At 44.8% G+C, this 23,726-nt stretch overlaps 2 protein-coding genes across 14 annotated transcripts; one reads left to right on the top strand and one right to left on the bottom strand.

Moving 5' to 3' along the window:
- Positions 1 to 1,471: 1,471 nt before the first annotated feature.
- Positions 1,472 to 13,909, bottom strand: LOC309347277 (elongation factor 1-alpha 1-like). Of its 8 annotated transcripts, none has more exons than XM_081871702.1 (8): positions 13,823 to 13,909; positions 8,489 to 8,652; positions 7,396 to 7,575; positions 6,621 to 6,917; positions 5,740 to 5,890; positions 5,022 to 5,278; positions 3,353 to 3,587; positions 1,472 to 1,801 (listed from the first exon to the last, which is right to left on the bottom strand). In XM_081871702.1, the coding sequence occupies exons 2-8, from the start codon at positions 8,630 to 8,632 to the stop codon at positions 1,680 to 1,682; spliced, it is 1,386 nt and encodes a 461-aa protein (XP_081727828.1). In that variant the 5' UTR covers positions 8,633 to 8,652; positions 13,823 to 13,909; the 3' UTR covers positions 1,472 to 1,679. The 8 variants fall into 8 exon arrangements, with proteins under 8 accessions (XP_081727828.1, XP_081727825.1, XP_081727826.1 ...); XM_081871699.1 differs by lacking the exon at positions 13,823 to 13,909 and adding an exon at positions 9,929 to 10,033 and having other exon boundaries at positions 8,489 to 8,692; XM_081871700.1 differs by lacking the exon at positions 13,823 to 13,909 and adding an exon at positions 9,929 to 10,028.
- On the top strand, positions 10,046 to 22,869 carry LOC309347275 (cyclic GMP-AMP synthase-like). Of its 6 annotated transcripts, none has more exons than XM_081871692.1 (7): positions 10,046 to 10,146; positions 14,900 to 15,159; positions 15,539 to 15,816; positions 18,165 to 18,396; positions 18,895 to 19,140; positions 19,934 to 20,024; positions 21,242 to 22,869. In XM_081871692.1, the coding sequence occupies exons 2-7, from the start codon at positions 14,904 to 14,906 to the stop codon at positions 21,693 to 21,695; spliced, it is 1,557 nt and encodes a 518-aa protein (XP_081727818.1). In that variant the 5' UTR covers positions 10,046 to 10,146; positions 14,900 to 14,903; the 3' UTR covers positions 21,696 to 22,869. The 6 variants fall into 6 exon arrangements, with proteins under 6 accessions (XP_081727818.1, XP_081727813.1, XP_081727817.1 ...); XM_081871687.1 differs by lacking the exon at positions 10,046 to 10,146 and adding an exon at positions 13,356 to 13,387; XM_081871691.1 differs by lacking the exon at positions 10,046 to 10,146 and adding an exon at positions 13,902 to 13,992 and having other exon boundaries at positions 14,903 to 15,159.
- Positions 22,870 to 23,726: the final 857 nt, after the last annotated feature.

Below are 23,726 nucleotides of genomic sequence, written 5' to 3' on the forward strand. Positions count from 1 at the left end.
GCAAGCTGTGCAAGGCTACCAATAGTTAGTAGCCACAATGGGTATTTTCTGCCTTTGCTGTTGGACACAGTGTGCCATTGAATACCACTTGCTGGGAAGCACACGGTTGCAATCAGGTCCTGCTTGTGGGCTTTCTAAGAGACATCTGGTCACTATGGTAACAGCATTTGACCACATGAGTCTTTGGCCTGATGCAACAAAGCTCTTCTATTCTCGTAAGTACAGTAATATATCCATTGAGTACAATGGGACTTGTAAATACACATAGGATTCTGCTTCAGAGGTGAAAGCAGCTTTCAGATAACAGATGAGGAAAGAGTGGCCCTCCACATGTTGTTGGGCTTCAGGCCCCATCATCCCCACTCATTAGCCATGCTGGCTGCAGCCGATGTGAGTTGGGGGTCAAAACAGTATCTGGAGGGCTGTAAATTTCCCCACCTATTTTAAACTGGCAGACATGCCTGACCATTATGCCTGTTTGCAACATACAGAACAAGCTTTCCACTGCCAGATTTGCAGTGCAAATCTATAAATGTAGTACTTCAAAATAAGCCCTTGATTTCAGACATACTTGCTGGTAAATTGATTGTTGCTGCTTAAAGAGGGGATTTTAAAAGAGCCCAGAGCTGTACACCTTGCCCTACAGGGAATAACATTGCACTGGCTTCAGCTGCTCAAACTCAAGACGGCAAACACAAGGGTGGCACCTGGTAGGACCTGTCAATTTTATTATTTAGGAGAGACCAGATAACTTTCCTCTTAAATGGGCCTTTGGTGAAAGATGACATCTTTCTGTCCCATCTGTTTTGAGAAATATATTATGCCCTGGTGTCCACCTCTCACTCTCCTCAATATTGAGATACACAAAGACTGGAAAGTAAATACATGGGGCAGAGGGAGGATGGTTTAAACTTTAAGCTTAAAGTTTGGAAGGGAGAAGACAGCTGGGTTTGAGCCTTATGGAAGAATCACCTTGTACTCTTGCTTAGCTTTTTCTGGATATCTTCATTACTGGAGAGTCCTAGGAGGAAGTCACTGCCTGAGGTCCAGCAATCCTCGTAACTATGCATGGCTGTTCATGCTCTCTACTTTTTAAAGTATGGCTGGGTACATCTAGGTTAGACCTAGATTGTAGAATCATCCTCTTACCCCTTCTCCTACAAGCAGAATCCTCATAGTTGCTAATGCAGTAAAATAACACTAGCATTTGTTTAGTGCTGTAGATGCAGTTTTTAAGAAGTCTCCAATCCTATGCACACTTACCTAGAAGCGAGTTCCATTAAACTCAGTGGACCTTACTTTTGAGTAGACATGCAGGATTGCACTGAGAACCACTACAGTCCTTAAAACTAAGGATTATAAAGAGGGCAATATATTCTCTTCCTCCCCTCCACCCAACTGCAAATTGTACATTTGGACACAAGTATTATAATCTGGTTATGGATGCTATAACAACGGAGCACATGGCAAATTAGATGCACATTTTTATTTTTATATATTTAAGGCTTTTAAACCCACCGCCCACACAGAGTGTCCAGTTTCCTTCAAGATCCTCTTCCGCTGCATAGCAGTGCTCAGCCATCAGTCCAGTTTGAGTGAGGCCAGGTTCCAGTCAGGGATCAGAAAGAACCTAAGCACCAGCTGTTGGTGCTGGGGGGGGGGGAGGAGCAAGAAGCTGTTCACTTTTTACTGGCCTTTATGGCAGACTTTGTTATTTTAGCTGCCCCACTAGCCTTCTTCTCCACAGACTTAATTACACCCACGGCCACTGTCTGCCTCATGTCCCGAACAGCAAAACGACCTGCCAGAGAGAAGAGATCTCATTAGGGCACAGAAAGTTCAACACAGTTTCTGGAATCCTTTTACCTATGACCAACAGGTTTGAACTGCCATGGCTTAACTGCAGTTGCCAAGTTTGAGACTTGTAGCTTCACTCACAGAATTACCAGCTCCTAGTATTACTTAGGAAGAAGGACTGATTATTAAACTAGTTTTTAAAGCTGTCACATAGATGTAGCTATAAATGGCTGTAGAATGCAAAACTGCAAGCTAGAAGAGTGCACCATTAGCAAGCAGCAGCCTTCCTAAAAGCCAGAAATAAATGCCTAACGGAAGATGGGGGTAACCTTTGGTCTGCCAGATGTTGCTGCACTACAACTCCCTTCAGTCCTAGGAAGCATGGCCAGGGATTATGGAAGTTGTAGTTCATCAACATCTGGAGGGGTAAAGGTTACCTACTCTTGGCCTACCCACTCATATCATACAATAGCCACTAATATTTAGCATGTGGCACATTTAATAGGAGGATACAGTTAAAGAACATCACTCACTGCCAAGCTTCAAAGGAGGACCTGATTCATCACAACTGACCACAGAATGATTCATTATTTGTTTATTTGGACGATTTATGTGCACTGTTTTCAAGTTCAGTCTACTCAAAACAGCTACTGAGGCAGACAGGAGAGGCCTGAAAGAAGACTCCTAAACAGACCCAGAAGGTCCTACAGAGGCAGTTATTCTTAGCAGAAGAATACCCTTACATGAGCAACACACATCAAGTACAAACCTACTCAAAACTTCCTGTTATAGCAAACTCTCAAACCACATTCTGCACCCACTCCCACAATTCAGTCTCACATCCTCAGTCAAGGGCAAGATGTACTGGGTACAGACTTAGCTACCCAAAAATCTATTTTTTCAGTCCATTTTTAAAAACTCCAAGTTGCTAGCCCTCATGGCTGTTGTGGTATGTGCACATGCACAATGCCCCTTAGTGCCAGATGAAAACAGGAACATAGGATGCTGCCTTATACCACTGGCCCATCAAACTCAGTACCATCTTCCCTGACAAGCCACAGTTCTCCATGGTATCAGCCAGTGAGTTTCTCTTCCAACCTTACCTGGAGATGCCAGGGGTTGAACCTGTGACCTTCTGCATGCAAAGCAGATGCTCTGCCCAGCTCAGGGCCTAGGCATAGCTGAATGACCTGAAAAGGCCCTTGCACAACCTAGACCCTCACCCTTCCACATAATGAGAAAAACCAAAATGATGCCCATTAAAATGGAAGTACGGACACTTTTGCATGATGGTTCCCGAGACCACGCAGCAGGCTTTCATCTGTGATTTTATATATATATATATATATATATATATATATATATATATATATATATACACACACACACACACACACACACACACATTTGGAAGTCATTTTAAATCAAGATAGTGGACTGAACTTTTCTAAGCTACACCAATTTCAAAACTGCCCTGATGTTTTAGTTTTTTAGAATTCCTAGCCAATCCCAAATATGAGGCCACAAGTCTCTGATAAATGTGCTGCAAACTTACCAAGAGGTGGGTATTCAGAGAAGCTCTCCACACACATGGGCTTGCCAGGGATCATCTGAACAATGGCCGCATCGCCAGTCTTCAGGGATTTGGGGTCATCCTCCAGCTTCTTGCCAGACCTGCGGTCAATCTTCTCCTTCAGCTCAGCAAACTTACAGGAGATATGGGCTGTGTGGCAGTCCAGGACTGGGGCATAGCCTGCTGAGATCTGGCCCGGGTGGTTCAAGATGATCACCTACAACATCAAGGTCAAGGAGGAAGAACATGTAGGACTTCGGAACACATTCATTCTACTTGTGCAGCAGCCTTTCCCCAACTGGGTGCCCTTCAGATGTTTTGGACTACAACTCCCATCAGCCCTGGGAACATGGGAGATGGCCTTTTCGGTGGCTGCTCCTAAACTATGGAACTCCCTCCCTGGTGAAGCTAGATTGGCACCCTCCTTGCTCTCCTTCTGCTGGCAGGTAATTTTTTTTTGCTCCAATAGGCTTTTAGGAATTGACTGCTTTTTATGAAAGAGCTGGTGCCGTACTGGTTTTTATTGTAATTATTTGTAAGGTTTTAAATAAATTGTATGTATGTATATAGCTTTTTGTTCTATCAGTGTTTACTTTTTTAATGATTGCTTCCCCCCTTTTTTACAGTTCTTATTTTTACTTATTTTAAGGCACCTTGAGTCCTGTTCTATGATGATGATGCTACACAGCAGAGGCAGGAAACTGCCCACTTGACACTGGATGATTGTTCAACTTCAACAGATTCCTCTTGCTGTTTATGCAGTATTCCACAAGCTTTGTTTTCTTCTCTGAATGCCATGCCACCTGGGGCAACTCCATGTTTCTGACCAGGACAGTAATAATAGTTCAGGATTCAGAATACTTGTAATGCAAAGGGCTTGATCTCCATGGTGACTGGACCCCATGGGGAGTGGAATGGCATTATGAGTTACTGTATCAGCCATGTTGATCCTTGATTCTGGCCCTGATTTTAAGGTACTTAACCTGGGCAGACTGGAAATGAGAATTGAGCATCCAATGAAGCTTGGCCTTTTTACACCTGATCTGGGAGGGTGGGGCCTCAGGCTGCTGAGGTGGGATTGAGGAGGGAGTTGTTGCTCTTATTGCTAGGTTGTTGTTGTTTTTGTATTGTTTGCTGTGATGTATGGGAATTGTTCGGTTTCGTTTTGTATTTTTGAATTTACTACTGATGTCTACTTTTGTTATGTTGTAGTTATGTGTTTATTCATTATGTAAGCCGCCTTGAGCATGGCTTGAACTGTGGAAAGGCAGCATACGTTTATATGTATGTATGTATGTATGTATGATTGATTGATTGACAGGTAGTAAGTTGGCCTGTGCAGGTGTGGGGAGATAAAGGCCTGGCCCACCAGGCCAAAAAGGTCCCCCACCCCTGCTTTATGGCGTTACAAGGATGTGCAACCAAGCATTATGGGAAGGGCTGCAATTCAGTGGAAGAGCATCTGCATACAGAAAGTCCCCAGTTTAATCCCCAGCAACTCTAGGTAGGACTGGGAGGGAAACCAGGCCCAAATCATGGAGACCTGCTGCCACTCAGTGTAGACAATACCAAGTTAAATGGACCAATAAGTGACTAAATATGGAAGCTTTCTCTATCTCCCAAGACCCCTCTGGCCTTGCCCACCCCTCACCTGGGCTGAGAAGCTGCCTGCCTCCATGGGGGGGTCGTTCTTGCTGTCCCCGGCCACGTTCCCACGATGGATGTCTTTCACCGACACGTTCTTGACATTGAAGCCCACATTGTCTCCTGGCAGGGCCTCCGCCAGCGCCTCGTGGTGCATTTCCACAGACTTCACCTCTGTGGTGATGTTGGTGGGGGCAAAGGTGACCACCATGCCGGCCTTCAGGAACCCTGTTTCCACCCTGCCCACCGGGACAGTGCCAATGCCTAAGGGTAAAGCAACAGGGTTACCCACTGAGCTGCACAGCTAATGGCCTGACAGAGTTACTCCAAGCTCTGCCTCATAGAACAACAGCCGTCCCCAGTCGAGTAGTGAAAAATATGGCCTAGTCAGCCTCAGGCAACCCACTAGGCTTCCATATGTAAAGTAGTACTATTTAACACTTAAGAATTGGTGGCCGAGTTTGTGTTTCTCCTCTTCCATCCCAGTCTCTTTCCCCTTGTGTGCCATGGCTTTTAGACTGCGAGCCTTCAGTTGATTCTATGTAAGCTGCTCCAGGAGCCTTTTTGGCAGAAATGCAGGCTACAAATGCAGACCAGCAAGGACTTGGAATTCTTCCTGAAAGCTGGAATATTTGCCTGCATTGAATCACTGCACTGTGCATAACTACTGAAGCGCAGGTCAATATCCTTTTACATTATTATCCCACTTGTACAATAATGCATACCACCAATCTTGTAGACATCCTGCAGAGGAAGGCGAAGGGGCTTGTTAACAGGGCGGGAAGGAGGGATAATAGAATCCAGAGCTTCCAGCAAAGTGGTGCCAGAGGCATTGCCTTCCTTCCTGGTGATGCTCCAGCCCTTGAACCAAGGCATCTGCCAACAGAGATGAAGAGCATGTGCAGTTTTGAGCATGCCTGCAAATATTTGTGACAGCCTGAAGTCACATCATGCAATTCTACAGCTGGAGACCTCTTGGTCTTTGGAAGGGGGCTTGTTCTCCTATCTCTCTCCTGGGAATGTGTTTCCAGTTTTTAGGAGGGGGTAGGAACAAGCTTGGCAAGTCTAGGCTTAATCCCTGGGATCTTCAATTGGGAGCTTACCAAAGACTTCCTTCATGGTACTCTGGAGAACTACTGCCAATCTATGTTAGCCAAAGTGGGTCAGGTGGGCAAACAGTCTAACTCAGTATGAACAGGGCTATGTGTCTTCTGCAATTCCACTGGATGTGGAATTCAGCTTACCAAAAGCCTCAGATTTATTTTCAAAGGAGGGGGGAAATGAACTTTCTAGTTCTTATGACTGCAGAGGTATGTTTGAAAGTGGGCATAAGATGTCTGCTTAAATCTCCAATGCCAGAATAGATGCTTAAGTAAGATTTTTAGACATGGGATAAAGAAAGGATGAGGTCTTACGCCCTCCAGATGCTTGACTCCAAGTCCCATCAACCCCAGCAAATACAGTCAGGAATGATGGGCGTTGTAGTCCAACAGCATCTGGAGGACCACAGGTTTGTGCTGGAGAAATACTACTGACCTCATCAATCTAAACTTCCCTACTGAGTAGGTTTGAGGAAAGGGGAAGAAAAATACTGTAGTCTACTCACATTACTGCTGGGCTCCAACATGTTGTCTCCATGCCACCCAGAGATGGGCACAAAGGCTACAGTGGCTGGGTTGTAGCCAATCTTCTTGATGTAGGCACTCACTTCCTTGGAAATCTCCTGGTAGCGCTTGCTGCTGTAAGGAGGCTCTGTAGAGTCCATCTTGTTCACCCCAATGATGAGCTGCTTCACCCCCAAAGTATAGGCCAAAAGGGCATGCTCACGGGTCTGCCCATTCTTGGAGATGCCAGCTTCAAACTCACCCATGCCAGCAGCCACAATCAGCACTGCACAGTCAGCCTGGGGAGACCAAGAGACAGCTCTGGAATACTGTCTGGTGTCTAGGGACTCCCAAGGAGTCAGGGTAGAATCTAGGGCACAGTTAGGGCAAACTAATATGGTAGGCGTAAGTCATTTGCATTCATCTAGAAACTATTAGTGCCATGAAATTGGATACAAATCTCTAATGGAGTTTCAAGAGTCCTCAGCAAACTACAACCCATGAGGTTGTGTTAGGGGAAAGGTTTGATTTCCAGACTTTTTATCATCTTGGTAGCCCTCCTCTGCACATGTTCCAGTTTGCCAATATACTTCTCAAACTGTGGCACCCAGAGCTGGCCACAGTACTCCAGATATGGTTTGACCAAGCCTTGATCAAGGCTTTAAAAAAAAAATGTAAGTTACATTTTACTTTGCACTGTTTTGCAAAGAAAAAAGAAGCAGCCATAACTAATGGCACACGTTTCCTCTCCATGGGAGTGGAAGGCTGCAACCTTACCTGAGAGGTCCCAGTGATCATGTTTTTTATGAAGTCCCTGTGGCCGGGAGCGTCAATGATGGTAATGTAGAATTTGCTGGTTTCGAACTTCCACAGGGAGATGTCGATGGTGATCCCTCGCTCCCGCTCAGCTTTCAGCTTGTCCAGCACCCAGGCATATTTGAAAGAGCCTTTCCCCATCTGTAAGGAAGAGAGAAAACTACTTTTAGCAACCAAACTATACATGATGCAAAATGCATCATCAGGAAGTCCAACTTACTTTGTTTTTTTAATTAACTGCATGCACGGATGGCGATGGGGTTGGGGGAAGCTATAATTAGGACTGCAGTGCAGCACATAGGGAGATTTTCTTTTCATTCTCTACCACATTCCTTATTAAAATGGCATACCTACTCACTGCTGTAGGAGCTGTTTCTTTCTGGAATTAATAGCATGTGAGGGGGATTTTCAAAATGATTGTAACAGGGTTGGAAAGGGTTAACTCTTCTCCATGGTCATATACCAATAATAGCCTCTTAAGTGAATTTAAATAGTTTGTTAAAACAAAACAAAACCCCCGATGTGCTTGCTGCTACGCATTTAACATCTAAGCCAGCTTTCTCCTGAATCTTGTGCAGTTGAAGGAGGTAGATGTAGCTGTGTGTAAGAGAGTGTTAATATATTGCTACCAGCCACCCCAAACTCAGCCAAGCGGTAGCAAGATTTCAGGGGTCTTGGCACTTAACCAGGGTTTGTGTTCCTTTGGAATGAGGCATGGCAGAGCCTGTAGTATCTTTAAGATATATAGTTTTATTTACACATACATACACCTTAGCCTTGAAGATGGAGGCTACATTAAGTTAAGTCAGCATCTTAAAAATAAATGCACACTATTTCCAAAACACTCCAGACAAGGGGAGATAGGATTCCTGGAGCCAGTGATTAATTAAAATTTTTTAAAAAGTAGTAGCAGTGCCAGAGGTTCAAAGCTACCCCAATATTACCCAATAATACCCCTAATTGTGCAATCACAATCAAGGAAGTAGGAATGCCCTCTGCATGTACCTAGAGGCACTGTCTTTCATTCTAGGCCTGAGCCCTAGCATGAACTCACCTCAGCTGCCTCCTTCTCAAATTTCTCTATGGTACGCTTGTCTATGCCTCCACATTTGTAGATGAGGTGGCCTGTGGTGGTCGACTTGCCAGAGTCCACATGCCCAATAACCACTATGTTGATGTGGGTCTTCTCTTTGCCCATGGTGACGAGGCTGGGGGAGCCTGTAAGGATTGGAAGCAAGAGGACAAAGCCCAGATGTACCTGGAAGAGGTGGGAAAGTCTACAAACATGGTTCAAACTGCAGCTACACAACAACATTTGCAGGCCGACAGCTGCAAAAAAAAAGGACTCTGGAGTCCAAATTATGCCTCCAAATTTAACATCAAAGTTTTTCTACTATGCCTGCATGCTTCGCCCCAGCATTTTTTGGGGGGGGGGGCAGTAAGTAGAAGACAGTGGCCCCAATCAGAGACTGCTAATTTAAGATGCCCATGCCCATCTGATATGGCAAAAAAACCCTATCCAGGCTTGAATTCTGGTGCATGCAGAATGAGTGAGACCCATTTAGACCACTGTAAAGATGTGCAGTGAACACACAAACAAACACACACACACACACACACACACACACACAGCGCCAAGACAAAGCCTTGGATCAGAGAAAAGACCAGAAGGGAACAGAATAAGCAAGATGGGCAGAGACCCCCACCAGCAACTGGCACCTTCACTGGTCCAGTTTGACAGCCATATATTCTGCATTATGGATTCAGAAGTAAGTCCTATTCAGAAATCCTATCCAGTTCAATGGGCATAAAGTAGGTGGGTTATGAGTCTACAATTTTAAGAACTAGGGAGTAAATCCTATTGAGCACAGTAAGTATGTATAGGATTGCAATGTTTAATCCCAAAGAAATTCACCCAAATAGCCACAGTTGGGGTGGGCAGGGAGCCAGATAGGGCAGGTCTCCTGCACCTTTAACAGGTATGTAGAATTGAGAATCTCTCCTCCGCAGGTGTGCCTGGGATAACAAGCTGCTAAATTCGCTCCCCCACACAGATATTAAAGGCACAGAAGCACAGCCCCTTCACCCAGCCACCCTAGTCGCAATTTCACGAATTGAGCCCTGCATGCACACCTCACCTCTCCCGACCCGAAAACCAAACGCCCCCTAACGGAAACCGAAGCGACTTCGAAGTCAAACCAGACCAGAGTCCCTTGACCTTGCTAAGATCAGCGGGGGAGACACACACACACCCGGCCTAGCATCGGTTTTATCGGGGGGGTCTTTGAAAAGATACACCCCCCCCCCTTTCCAGCCTGCGTGTAAACGGATCAATTCGAATGAACCTCGTAAAAGACACCCAGCCCTTCCCACGAGCAGGTGCCAGCCTCGGCACGTGCAGAAGTGAGCACAACTCTTTGCAACGCACAAGTCACTCGCGAATAAAACGGGCTGAGAAATCCCGCCGAGCCCGCCCGCACAAACCCCGCGTCACCTTTCTCCACGTGTGAATCCCGAAGGCCCAATAAGCACGCAGGGCTTTGGTCCGCGGCTTTTAAGGCCTCAAAGGCGGGACCGAGTTTGGGCAGAAACCAAAAATCCCTTCCCCCCCCCCACCCCCTCGCTTCTTTTCAGCCATCACAATGGATTGATGGGAGGGCTGGGTTGACGTGAAACAGAAGTTTTTAAAGGTGGAGGGACCAAACGAGAGAAGTAAGGTGACACTGGTGTTTCGGTGTACCTCGGAATTTGATTCTTTTTACAAACTCTTACTTTCCTGGAACAATGAGGGCTAGAGAGTTAAAATAATAAAATCAGACATTCCCTTCAGCTTTAGCGGTGGATCTGTTTCTCTACAGGGAAAAGGGTGCTATATGCGGCCACAATGCAGTGCAAAAACACGTTTTTGAGGCAGTGGCAAGGCCAGAGCTCCAACTCCCATCTCTCATTGGATTCTTCCATTTTAGCTGCCAACAGAATATATTTATTTTTGATGGATCAATCTCAATTTCCTGAAGAAATGCTCCACAGAATGTAAAGCAATTTTCCATTGTTTAGGCTGTATAATACATTCAAATTCCTTAATTCACACATCTCGTAAGATCCATTAAGTTTGTATGAACAATGGCTACAGGTTCAACTTTCTTTAAGGATCCAGATATTTCCTCCAATGATTTAGGAGATGTCACTCATTGTCCCTTTTAATCTAACACCCAGGACCCAAGGTTTGACTAGCCACACCCATTTGTTATAGATGAGAACCAATAATTGCTGTAGGTTGATCAGTTTCCAGTAGAGTAGCTTTGTGGCACTTTAAAGCTTCACAAATTTATTATGAACAGTTCACAAAAACTAATGCCAGAATGAATTTGTTGGACTTTTAGGTCCCACAAGACTCATTGTTAGTTTTGCTAGATTGGTTAGTCACTCTTCCTGTAGAAAAATAATTAGGAAATGAACACTTTATCCTGAGTTCACACCCACACACACACACACACACCCCACATACCTTGCTCTTTAGGCAAAAAAGCTCTCAGAATAACATAACACATGAGGTAAAAGGAATTGAGATGGAGGAGGAAAAGCAAGTTCAAAGACAAATTATTCAACTTATAGAGAGTAGTTCATAACACACGACTTCCGGGTTGGCGCCATCGCCGAATGGCGGACTCCCTCCGAGCTCCGGAGGGAGTCTGCTCGGCAGGGGCTGTGTCCTACCGCACCGGCGATGCGGGGACCCTTAAAAACCACGGCCAGAGGAGGCCGTGGACATGGAGACTCGGCTGGCACCGTTAGCGCCCTCCCGACTCGTGAAGGAGCCTTTTTAAAGGCTCCGGATCGGGTGCCGGGGAGAAGCGTGGTGCTTGAGTTCTCTGCTATCCCTGCCAAGCGCAGCCGCATGCCATCCGGCGGAGAGCGCTGACTTCTTCTATTGAAAATTTGGATCTAAAAGAAGAACCCGTGAGTAATTGGAATATGGACTAAAAAAAGGGGACAAATTTTTAAAATTTGGAGCGAACGGGGGAGGTGGAAAAAAGGAAGTCAGCCCCCCCCCGAAATTGTAGAAGAGCCAAAACAAAGGAATGGATAACTAAGATCGAGAGTAACCTTATTTCACCAAATTAGCAACTTCGCGAGGGAAATTTATAAGATTGAGCCGGAGGAGAAAAGTGGAATTTGTATTAAAAAGCAACACCCCCCCCCCCCGGAATCCCTGGAGCGATTCGTGAAAATGCCTGGAGAAGAGTAACGGAGGTTTTGACAGGTTTTGACAGCTGTCAAGGAGCTGTCAAAACGGAAGAATGTAACAGAGACTTGGTTATGGACTTTGCCGGTTACATTTGATATAAGTTGGGTATAAATTGTTTCAAATTGTTCAAATAAGGATAAACAAGCTATTTGGACTGGTGGATGGGCTTTGGAAGGGAACTTTGTTACGGGAATCCATCTAGAGGAGCTGAGGGATATTGCATGTGTTTTTGTCAGGAAACTTGTGCAGTTGAATAGAACTTTTAATCTCCTGGGAAACTGCAGAAATGGAACACTATTTTGTCTACAGAGGTCTACACACTACAGGAAACAATGGAACTATCTGTTGGAAAATGAAAGGATCATGATGTAATGTTTTGTTCCTGAACAACAAGCCTCTGCAGGGATATTAGAAACTTTTGGAGAAAGAACATTTCTGTGGGAGAACAGAGAAACAAAAAGGAGGAGAATGGCCGACAAGAATAAGGAAATAACAAGAACTGGACAGAAATGGGAAAGGGGATATTTGGGATATCCAGATTTGACAAGCTTATGGATTTAAAATTGGAGTTTCTACTCCTGGATATAAAAATCTGGATAGAAGAAATGGACCCTCTTCTCGTTAGACTTCTTTTAGGATTGGACATTCGTAATTTAATGATTGGACATTCGCAATTAATAAGACTGGCAAAGAATCAGAGGGATGTGGGTTTAACGCAATGTGGGAACTCCAGGAAGATATTAGAGATGGAGGGCTAGGAGGAACGTAACAGGGAAAAAGGGGAGGGAAAGTTGGAATCCAAAGGTTGTAAAATTATTATTTAATTCTATGTTGTTGTTTGTTTTTTTTTTGTATTATGTTTGAAAGGGGGAAACTCGTGGAAGGGAATAGATCGATCTTAGGGGGATGGGAATTACGCTAAACTGGGTAATGGAGGATGATTGCAATTTGGGGATAAGAATTTGTTGAACCTAATTGTTTATTTGGAAGATTTGGAATACATGAGGGGGTGGGGAGGGGAAGTCCTAGTTATTGGAAAAAGTTTATAAATTGGATTTAATTTGTTTTAATTTGGAAAACCTCGTAAGATCCATTAAGTTTGTATGAACAATGGCTACAGGTTCAACTTTCTTTAAGGATCCAGATATTTCCTCCAATGATTTAGGAGATGTCACTCATTGTCCCTTTTAATCTAACACCCAGGACCCAAGGTTTGACTAGCCACACCCATTTGTTATAGATGAGAACCAATAATTGCTGTAGGTTGATCAGTTTCCAGTAGAGTAGCTTTGTGGCACTTTAAAGCTTCACAAATTTATTATGAACAGTTCACAAAAACTAATGCCAGAATGAATTTGTTGGACTTTTAGGTCCCACAAGACTCATTGTTAGTTTTGCTAGATTGGTTAGTCACTCTTCCTGTAGAAAAATAATTAGGAAATGAACACTTTATCCTGAGTTCACACACACACACACACACACACACATACCTTGCTCTTTAGGCAAAAAAGCTCTCAGAATAACATAACACATGAGGTAAAAGGAATTGAGATGGAGGAGGAAAAGCAAGTTCAAAGACAAATTATTCAACTTATAGAGAGTAGTTCATAACATAGTTCAAAGACAGAAGGTTTGGTGTAGCTGAGCATACATATGTTTACTCAGAAGCAAGCTTAGTCTGCATTTAATGGGCCTTACTCCCAAGTAAGTTTATTTTATTTCTGTATCAAAATATTTAGAGACCCCACTTTAATAAAAATACATAAATAAGGTGTGCAGCATACAAAACAAGATAAAACATCAAACATTAAAAACTTCCTATGAAAAAACTAGCTCCAGTAAACTCAGTGGCAAAGGATTGCTAAGAGGTTTAGCTATCTATATGGAAACCATCTGAAAATTTTACCACTAAAGACCAACTAAACAGACATGAATGAATCAACAAGCTTTTGAGTTTATCATAATTATTTATCAGCAAAGAAAAATGTTGGTTTTGTTTTGTTTTGTTGCAGAGATACAACATAGTATTTCTGGGCATGATGAAAAAGCATCTGATGAGATATACCACTGCAAGGCTGAAGCCCTGTACCCATTTACTTAAACGTGAACCAAACTAGTTCATTTTGTAAATGGACTAACATGGAGTGGAATCAGTTCCTTTGGGGACATGTTGAACTTGAAATAGTTCCTTTTTAAGATGAACTTTCCAAGCTCCAAGCAGCCCTCCTGTCTGATCAGGAATGTTTGCTCCCTAACGTTCTGAGGGTTTGGGTTTGACCGTTGGAAGTGGGCAGTTGGTGATCTCTGGGGTAAGTAAGGCTCCTTAGGAAACTCTGTGGGGTTGGAGAATTGCAAAGGCAGGTCCCTACTAGTGAATATAGACTAGGCGGATTTAAATATAGTAAAAACAAAGAAGCCCAACGTCCTGATCAACTTCCCTACAAACCAAGAGTAAGTTCATTTAACATAAAACAGCTCCATCTTTATATTTGCTAGCCTTTTAGTGTCTCTTCACTTACTTGTCAACCATTATTTCAGTAATTTTATTGATATCTACTATGCTTTTATGCTCCACACACTTGTTGGTCTGTTTATATACTACAGTGGTACCTTGGGTTAAGTACTTAATTCGTTCCGGAGATCTGTTCTTAACCTGAAAATGTTCTTAACCTGAAGCACCACTTTAGCTAATGGGGCCTCCTGCTGCTGCCGCGCCACCAGAGCACAATTTCTGTTCTCATCCTGAAGACAAGTTCTTAACCTGAAGCACTATTTCTGGGTTAGCGGAGTCTGTAACCTGAAGTGTATGTAACCTGAGGTACCACTGTATTCTCTTTTGTATGCTCGATGTTATTGCAGGAAAACTCACTTTTTAAAAGTCTGTCCTTGTCTCCTTCCTCTCACGGCAGTCTCCCTGCCAGGCCTGCCAAATGTGCTGCTACTCCAACCACAGACTAAGCAAAATATTTCCTTAGCACCCACCCCTTGCTGCAGGATGTGAGATTCCTCAGGTAGTTTTAGGGCAGCCTGCCCCAAGGTATTTTGGACTACAGCTCCCATCACCCTCAACCTTTCACTGTGACGGCTGGGGCTGATGGGAGTTGGAGTCTAACACATCTGGAGGGCATCTGGTTGGGGAAGACTGGCTGCTAATCTTTCAACATGGCTTCCAGAGCGGTCTGTGAAACTAGGCCCGGTTCTCCTTCCCATTCTCAGCAGCATGCCTGTCAGGAATGGCGAGAAGATGGAGAAGAGGTCTCAGAGTAAGAACAGAGGGAGGACATGCACAGAGACCAGCGATAGGGAGGTGCCTGGCTACAAAACCCCATTGCTATCAGCAGGAGAGTCCAAAGAGCCTGCAGATGGGAATCTGCAAAGTCCCAAGGTGCCCCAAATCCCTGAAACTGTGGAGCATCCTGGGACACCAGCCCCCTGGTCCAGACGGAGGGCAGACAGGCTCAAGCAGGAGCCGGCAGGTAGGTTATTATCTTGCTTATTTTATGCTCATTTTACTACTGGTGCGACTTTTGTATTAAACATTTTAGATCAGCCTTCTTTGACCTGGTTCCCTCCAGATGTTTTGGACTACAACTCCCAACAGCTCCAGCCAGCACAAGGATATTGACTCCGGTCTTCCCTGCCCAATGTGTATATTTGTAAAACATGCACAAAACCTCCAGATATTAAAAATACACCATTAATCTCACAAGAAAACTAATTTCATGTGGCAGCTGTTCCTGGAACCCCCCACTATCTTGGGAAGTGTGGAATGTAATCATCATCATCATCATCCTTAGCAAGCAAACTAAATACAATTATGATCCGAAATGTTTTTTTTTGTTGTTGTTGTTCTAGCAGGTGATGGGTGGGTGTCCAAAGATGCAGAGGCTTTGTCTGCAGTGGCTGTGGGAGGCAGAGAAGGAAACCACCAAACCCTGCAGGCAGAGAGCAACACACTGGTTCAAAAGAAGGCAACACCTCTGTCCCTGGAGGAGCCAGACAGAGCCCAGGCAGCAGATGTGCTTGAGAACTTCCTCAGTCATTTTCTCACCTATCTGCATGATTGCCCAGACAGGCCTTACTTCAGGGACACCAGGGAACTCGTTCCAGGCAGCAGCTATGAGTATGAAAAGGTAATGTATAACAAATGCCAGGTAAGCAGCCTTATCCAAACCTGGGCAACCTCTCACTTGTTGTTGTTGTTGGGATGCAACCCCCAACATTCCTAGTCAGCTTGGCCAGTGGTCAAGGATGATGGAAGCTGAAGTCCAGCAACATCAGGGGACCCAAGTTGTAGAATAGGGCTGGGGAATCTGTGGTCCTCCAGATGTTGCTGGACTCCAGTTGCCATCAGACTCAGCCAGGCGACCAATGATCAGGGATGATGGGAGTTGTAGTTCAGCAACATCTGGGGTACCAAAAGTTCCCCACTCCTAGTAGAAATGGCTTTACATGCTGTCCTGACTCATTTGGAGAAGCAAGGGAACTACGCGAGACTGTTATTTGCAGACTTTAGTTCTGCATTTAATAGTATTCTTCCGCATAGGTTGGTGTCCAAATTATTAGACCTGGGACTTCCACCGTGTTTGTGCAGGTGGATATTAGATTTTCTATCAAACCGTTCCCAAAGGGTCAGGTTGGGTTCCCATGTCTCTGCGGATCTCATCACGAATACGGGGACGCCGCAGGGGTGCGTGTTGAGCCCACTTTTATATACGCTCTATACAGCTGACTGTGCCCCCAACTACCCCAGTAATAAGATCATTAAGTTCGCAGATGATACAATGGTGGTTGGTTTAATCACGACTGGAGATGGGGAGGTGGTCTATAGGAAGGAAGTTGAGCAGTTGGGGGAGTGGTGCAGGAAAAACAACTTACTCCTTAACTTAAAGAAAACAAAAGAGATCACTGTGGACTTTAGGAAATGTAAATTGAATATTCAGCCACTTATTATTGAGGGGAAGTGCGTGGAACAGGTCTTGGTGTTTCAATTTCTGGGAATGGAGTTGAGAGATGACCTATCCTGGGGAGAAAACAGCAAAGACCTAGTGAAGAGAGCACAGCAGAGGTTATATTTTCTGTTGATGGCTTTACCATTGCACTGTGGAGAGTGTATTAACTTATGGTCTGTGTGTGTGGTTTGGGAGCTGCACGGCCAGGGAAAAAACAATGCTGTCCAGGGTTGTAAAGACTGCAGAGAGAATAATTGGGTGCGCTCTTCCCACCTTAGATCAAATCTATGCTGCCAGGTGCCATAAGAAAGCGGCAGAGATAGCGCAGGATAGTATGCACCCCGGAAATGATCTCTTTCAGCTTCTGCCTTCTGGAAGAAGGTATAGTGTTATAAAGGCCAGGACTCGGCGCCTGAAAAACAGTTTCTACGCTAATGCAATTCTGGTGCTAAACTCAGCATAAGGGGTCTCTATAGTATAGTGTATTTTAAAATGGGGTTTCAGAGTTTTTAGGGGTTTTTGAATGTTTTATGTAGTTTTGTAGTAGTTTTGTGTAGTTTTGTAGTAGTTTTGTGTAGTTTTGTAGTAGTTTTATGTAGTTTTGTTGTAGTTTTTATGTAGTTTTTCAATTTCATTGTCCTGCATGGGACAATGACAATAAAGATATCGTATCGTATTGAAATAGTTAAACACCCCTTATCTCAGTGCTGCTGCTCTGATCAAAACTGAGGACATCTCCGCCCCATAAAACTTCAAGAGATCGAGCCTCCTACGCTTGCCTAACTGGACTCTGAGGAGGAAAGTTCAAAAATTTCACCTAAGCAGCAAACTCACCATATGGCCTCAGGTGAGCTGCAAGCTCTCTCAGCCTCAGTCTGAAGCCATCTGCTGCATGGGGATTCAAATTGCAGGCAACAATCCATCACAGAGTTTCATTTGCCTAAGCCCATTAGAACCAGTGGGTATTGTGCCATATGAAGATTGTAATAGCAGTGTAACATAATGGCTGTAGATCAAACCACACCTAATAGACTTTTAATTTAAGCAATGGGAGGGAACCCTGTGGGTGCTACAGAAGGCCCCTGTGGGTGCATGTGCACCTGCAGGCCCCACATCAGTGACCCCTGTGCTGTAATAAATGCTTACTACTGCTACTTTCTGATATTAAAATCCAAAAAGCAATATAATGCTGGTGAAGCATAACAGTTGTCCAAATCAGGCCATTTGCACTCAAGGAGTAAATCTTCAAGGAAGAATTAATCTCAAGGAAGCTGCCATCTGTCTCCTTACTGCTCTGCTGCTGCAACCGCCACTAACCTGCCCCACCCCCTGCAATGCAATTGGGCACACCTCTCATAATCTCAAACCACAGATCATACTGGCTGAGGCTGATGGGAACTGAAGTCCAACAACAGCTAGAAGGGAAGACCTCAGAGTCAGTGTGACAGGTGAGGCAGGGTTGGTTCTGTGCCTCAAGCCCTCTCCTTCCTTCCCTGTTGTCTTCAACGATGCTGTTGGTTTGCCTGCAGGTCTTGCATCCGGGCGAGTTTGAGGTGATGCTAAGCATCCTTGTCCCACAGGACGTCCAGTACACTGAAGTGGAGGGCTATGGTGGCCTCTTTTACACCCTGGCTCTCTTGAGAAAGTCTCGCAGCTTCCCAGCAACGCTCCTTCTGGAGGATGGGAAGACCATCTCCCCACGGAACATCATGGAGGAATTCCGGAAACATGTCAACCAGTTTCTTAAAGTTTCTTATTCAGGTGTGGTTGCCAAACAGGGATTTGGGGTGAGGGTAGGAGGAAAGGATGAATAGCCAACATTGGAGGGGGGGTTTGTTTACAGACCTGAACCACTTTATACTGCACCCAGGCACCACACATTCCCAGGAGGCTTGTAAACATTGCCAGCCACAGCTTGCTGAACTATGCAGGCACCTCAAGCAACTCCCTGGGATACCTGGAATGCCCAACACACATTAAAAGAATATGACTTCCCCCAAAGAATCCTGTGAACTGTAGTTTCCACCTCACAGAGGTATAATCCCCAGCAAACCCATTTTCTGTAAACTGCTTAGAGATTTATTTATGTTTAAATTAAGTAGTTTATAAATCCTGCTAAATAAATCCATAAATTTGCTGCACACATGTACAGCAAATGGTGTACTGCATTTTTGGCTTGCAATTTTGGCTAGCGTTGCAGGCTGTTTGGCCCCCTGAGCTGCCTCAGTTGTTCACCTAGCTGTCCATCTGGTCTCTCAGTGCCTTTTCCAGGTTGGCAGATGAGGCTGGAGAAGAAGAAGTCAAACTGTCCAGCAGTTCAGCTTGTAATGCTGGACAACCAAGGTGCCAAGTTCATGTCCTTGAACCTCGTCCCTGCTCTGGAAATGACTGGCCAATGGCCATGCATGAAAAAGGCGAAGGAGCTGATCAAGGGGAAAGAACTACTTCACTTGATGAGGGTGTTTTATTTCATAGCTGAACAATCCCCCGGGAGGCACAACAAAGGTAACATAGCCCTCTTACTTCTGTCAGCCAACCTGGTGCCATCAAAAGGTTGTTAGGGGTAAATTTCAGGCTGGAGATAGAGGCAAAGGTTCCAGTTTCCCAGCAAACTCTTCCAATACGTAGGCTCAGCTAATGTTTCACCTAGATTCCCAGTTACACACGAACACACATGTCCCCATTAAGGATTTTATTTTTGTAGAAAATAACTAAACACGTCACATGTCAGCAAAGAACGAAACTTCTTGAATTTCCCCCAGAAATGGTAAATCTGAATTGTGTGGATGCTGTAAAAAATGTGCATGCATAAAGAGCATTGATCCCACACAACAAGCCCTCACCTGGAAGCAGGCCTGGACGGTGTTTAGCCCAGCTGATCTTGGAGCCCTGCTGGGCGGAAATTGGGGGCACTACAGCCAGGGAAGGGGCTAGGTGCAAGGAGGAATGCAGCAGTCATAGGAGCCAACTCCAGGGGACTGAGGTCCCTTTGCCCCCCCAAAAAAATATTTGAGGGGACCCCCCATTGATGGGCATTTCCATTCAAATGGTGTGTGTGCACCACGTCTTGTGATTGAGGGCGGGGCTTACCTGGGACCCCACAATATTCAAGTTGGCACCCCTCCTCCACACCCTGCATAATTTAATCCACCTCTTTCATATAACATGTCTCCTGCCCCTAATTTTTTAAAAAAGCTGTACACCAGCAAACATTTCCTTGTAAGGAGGTGTCTCTGGCTTCTTGATAATATTGTTTACTGACACAGAGTGGTGCGTGTCTATGTCCTGTATATTTCAGAGACCTGGAGAATTTCATTCTCTCATGTTGAAAAAGAGATTTTGAACCTCAACAGCAGGTCCCAATCGTATCACAAGACGAAGTGCTGCAGGTATGTGTGCCTGGCAACATTGTTAGGGTTTGTGATTAATGAGGGCAGCACTTAGTTTCTGACATAGGTGCTGTGGGGGGAGGGGCATTGTGTATGCATGACTTCACGCACATGATACCCCTGCCAACCTGGCTAGGCCAGCTCAGACCGCCACCCCCCTCCCCTGCCAGCCGTCTTGCCTATGTGAAAGGGGTGTGCGGGACAAAGATGCTTTGCCCTGCTACGTCCCTGGCAGTCCTCAAAAGGATGTGGCAGAGTGAAGCATCTTTATCCTGGTGCATCCTTTTCAGGATCGCTGTGGATTTTGGGAGGGGGCTGCCCCCTTCTTGAAAATATTGGGGGGCTGCCCCCTGCCCCCCCAGTAGATGGCATCCCTGGCTTCCAAAATGAGATGGGCAGCTGTACCAGCATTCCACAAATGGGGAGCCACTGCAGAAAAGGTCTGTTCTCCTGTTGCCACCCACTGGACCTCTCGTGGAATGGGCACACAAAGAAGCCTCTGTTCCTCTGTTTCAGCCTCCTCCCTCATGTCATCCTCCTGTTCCCCCCCTCCTTGTATGTCTCAGCCTGCCGTTCCATTTCTGAGCTCACAGAAGACTTGAGACTCATAACAGAAAGCCTGCTCTTTGGCAGGTGTCTTGGCTGAGATCTTGCAGTGCAGAAAGGAGTGTTGGACCAGGAGTGGCAATGTTTGGCATGGAGTGCCTTTGCGAACGGAAAGCTTACCTGCTGCATGTAGGGATGAGTGCTTCTTTTATGTGTGTGTGTGTGTGTGTGTGTGTGTGTGAGAGAGAGAGAGAGAGAGAGAGAGAGAGAGAGAGAGAGAGAGAGAGAAACTGTTCCCTGCTGTTGGGTTACAAGAGAGAGAAATATAGTGTACAGACAAGTTCCAAGCCATAGTAGTCATATATTAGTAAAGGGAAGAGCAACTGCTCTGCCATCACTTTCTCCACCACCTTGCCCCCAAAAGTTTTCTCTTTTCCATAGTTCCCCTCAGCAGATATCCTCCATGTATGCTCTTGTGTGGATGACATACTGTATGGCCAGAGTGATATACCTCATGCCACAAGCCACAAGTCAAGTGACTACCCAAGTTTCAGAAATGATAACCATAGTTCATTGTATACAGAGAGATGGGGGTGGACATTGTTTGGGGAAAAGCTGTAAGAAAAGATCTGAATGAGTCAGGCTAATGACTTGGGGGGGGTCTGTTCTAGGAAAGACTGCTTGAAGATGCTGGAGGACCTTGTGAATGCTCTCAAGATGGAATACCCTCAAATGTTGGGTCATCTGAGTTCCTACCACAGTCGGACGTCCTTCCTGCACACCCTGTGGGAGTGGAAGGCCGATAAAGACTGGAAGCCTTCTGAAGTCCCTCAGTGTTTCGAGAGGGTCTTGACCAATTTCATCCACAAGGTGGCCACTGCTCACCTGACCCACTTCTTCCTACCCAAATGCAACCTGTTTGGGGCAAAGTTCTTCCCGCCCACAAAGCTGAAATTCTTATGGGCGCAGCTGAAGGAGAAGGAAGGAGCTATGAAGTCGTTCACTGTGTCCCGCAAGAGACGCTGTTCTGCCCTGATTGTAAATCCTGATATGACTTGGCCTCTCATGATTACCCTTGGCCTGATAGTTCTAGTATCAGTCGTTCTCCCACAAACTGCAACTTAAAAATGTAGGGTTATCAGCTTCCACTGTTTGGTTTTCTGAACTGAGAGAAAATGTGTTTTAGGATATCTTTGTTAATGGCCAGTCATAGTCATCTCATCCTGACCGAGATAGCAACATTTTGATGTAATCCACAGCAGTACTTTAGAGGCAGTGTTTTAAAGGATAGAATTTGTGTGGGAAATGTGTCACTGGGCTGGAAAATCCACATGGAGTTTTGGTTAAGACAAGAGATATGTGAGCAGGATAGCAGATGATTGTCAGCTCCTCCTCTTGGTCCTTCTTGCAAAATCTGTGGGGTTCTTTCTCTTGCACATTTTCCCCATGGAAGGGTTTTTGTTTGTTTGCTTGTTTTGCATCTCAAGCACTCCTGACTTTCATCAGAGATATATTATATGGTAACAGTGGTAGCACATGCAATGATCCTCAATATTCCTGTTACACATTTATCCCTTGATGATTTGACCATATGAGGAAGACAAAATATGTGAGTATATGGTGAAATAATATACCAGAGGAATGTAAATAGATGGCCTTATTCCTAGTATAAGACAGGCCAATTCCATTACCACTTTTGAACAGATCTCTGTATTCTGTTTAATTAGGAAATTACTTCTCAAAAAATGTTGATTTGTGGGTTGGTGCTCTGTCCTGAAAATTAATTTCTCTGTGTGTTTATGCCCATAACACCTAGTTAAAGCTACATCTATGGCTCCAAGTTGCTTGGTCTTCTCAGTCACAATATACAGGATTTGATAAGGTACTGATTTGGCATTCAGCCTTTCCCAATCTGGTGCCCTCCAGATGTTTGGACTGCAACACAATCCCATTAGTCCCAGGCAACACAGGCATGTTTCCATCAGCCTCAGCATCATGCTTGCCAGGGCTGATGGGAGTTATAGTCTAAAACATCTGTAGGCATTAAGTTGGGGAAGGAAGGCTAGTACAGTATCACCACCTTTTACTTGCCTGGGTATTACAGTACTTCAGCTAGAAATGGGCTGCCTAGTTTGGTTTAGAGAGATCTCCGAGTTAATGAGTGGGATGAAAATAGTTTGTGTTTCGTTTCCTTCCTCATTGTTTTGTTTATTGGTGAGCTGTGTTGGTGTTCTGATGGATGGACTTTGTTTATTTCAAAACCAGAGAAAAATATAATAAATAGATTTCCTAAAGTTTATTTATGTGTTTGTCTTATTTATTACCTTTTAATCTGGCACAAGCACATCCAGGAAGCTTCACGGTGGAGTGGAGATTTGAACCAAAGTCTCTTTGGTCTTAGTCTCAGTGTACCACACTGGCTGTCTATTCCCTCATTGCACAGCTAAAATTCCTCGAGAGGGGGAGAATGCCTTTTAAATCAGAGGATGCTGCAGCTAGACTGCTGACAAGACACCTGCTTATTTCAACTTAGTACTCCAATACAGCATCCTCTTAATTGGCTTCTCAGAGTTTCATGTGAAACAGCGTTTTTAAATCACTATGAAAATTGTAGCTCTAGGAGGGGACTAGAGGTCTCCTAACAACTCTCAGCACTAGTAACAACCTACAGTTCCCAGAATTCTTTGCAGGAAGCCATGTTTGTTTAAAGTGGTATGATACTGCTTTTAATGTATGGTGTGAATGTGGCCTTAGTTGAAAACAATCTTTAGTCTATTACAGCCAAAAACCGCAGAGTTTAGTGTAGGGTGGTCACAGTCTTCTGTTTAAAGGACTTCTCAGGTTGAAAGGCTGTTCAGTCCTAAGGATAAATTGTTCAGTTTGACAATAAATAACCCTAACAAGGGAGAGCTGGAGGGGCCTGGAAGTTGCCCATCCACAGCTAGCAGCACCTTGACAGCACACTGAGCAGATACAAAGGTTGCCTGGTTGCTGAGATTCCTGCATTGCAGGGGGTTGGACTAGATGGCCCCTGGGGTTCCTTCCAACTCAACAATTCTCTGATTCTATGACAGTCTTCTCTTCTGCAGTGAGATACTGTATATCACATTTCTGCTGAAAGTATAGTAATGATGCCTAAATTTCCACCTGCACATA

The sequence above is a fragment of the Podarcis erhardii genome (genome assembly GCF_964252035.2).
Source record: "Podarcis erhardii genome assembly, chromosome: 7".
In the NCBI taxonomy this organism is placed as follows: domain Eukaryota; kingdom Metazoa; phylum Chordata; class Lepidosauria; order Squamata; family Lacertidae; genus Podarcis; species Podarcis erhardii.

Bases quoted from the DNA above. Each gene is read 5' to 3' on its own strand.
- LOC309347277 (XM_081871696.1), bottom strand. From the start codon at position 8,749: ATGTTGTTGTGTAGCTGCAGTTTGAACCATGTTTGTAGACTTTCCCAC. The intron at 3,588-5,021 runs GTGAGGGGTGGG...TTGATGTTGTAG, and splicing joins CAGGCAGCTTCTCAGCCCAG to GTGATCATCTTGAACCACCC. The intron at 1,802-3,352 runs GTAAGTTTGCAG...TCTCTCTGGCAG, and splicing joins CTCTGAATACCCACCTCTTG to GTCGTTTTGCTGTTCGGGAC.
- LOC309347275 (XM_081871687.1), top strand. The intron at 18,397-18,894 runs GTGTGGTTGCCA...CTGGTCTCTCAG, and splicing joins TCTTAAAGTTTCTTATTCAG to TGCCTTTTCCAGGTTGGCAG. The intron at 19,141-19,933 runs GTAACATAGCCC...TGTATATTTCAG, and splicing joins CCCCGGGAGGCACAACAAAG to AGACCTGGAGAATTTCATTC.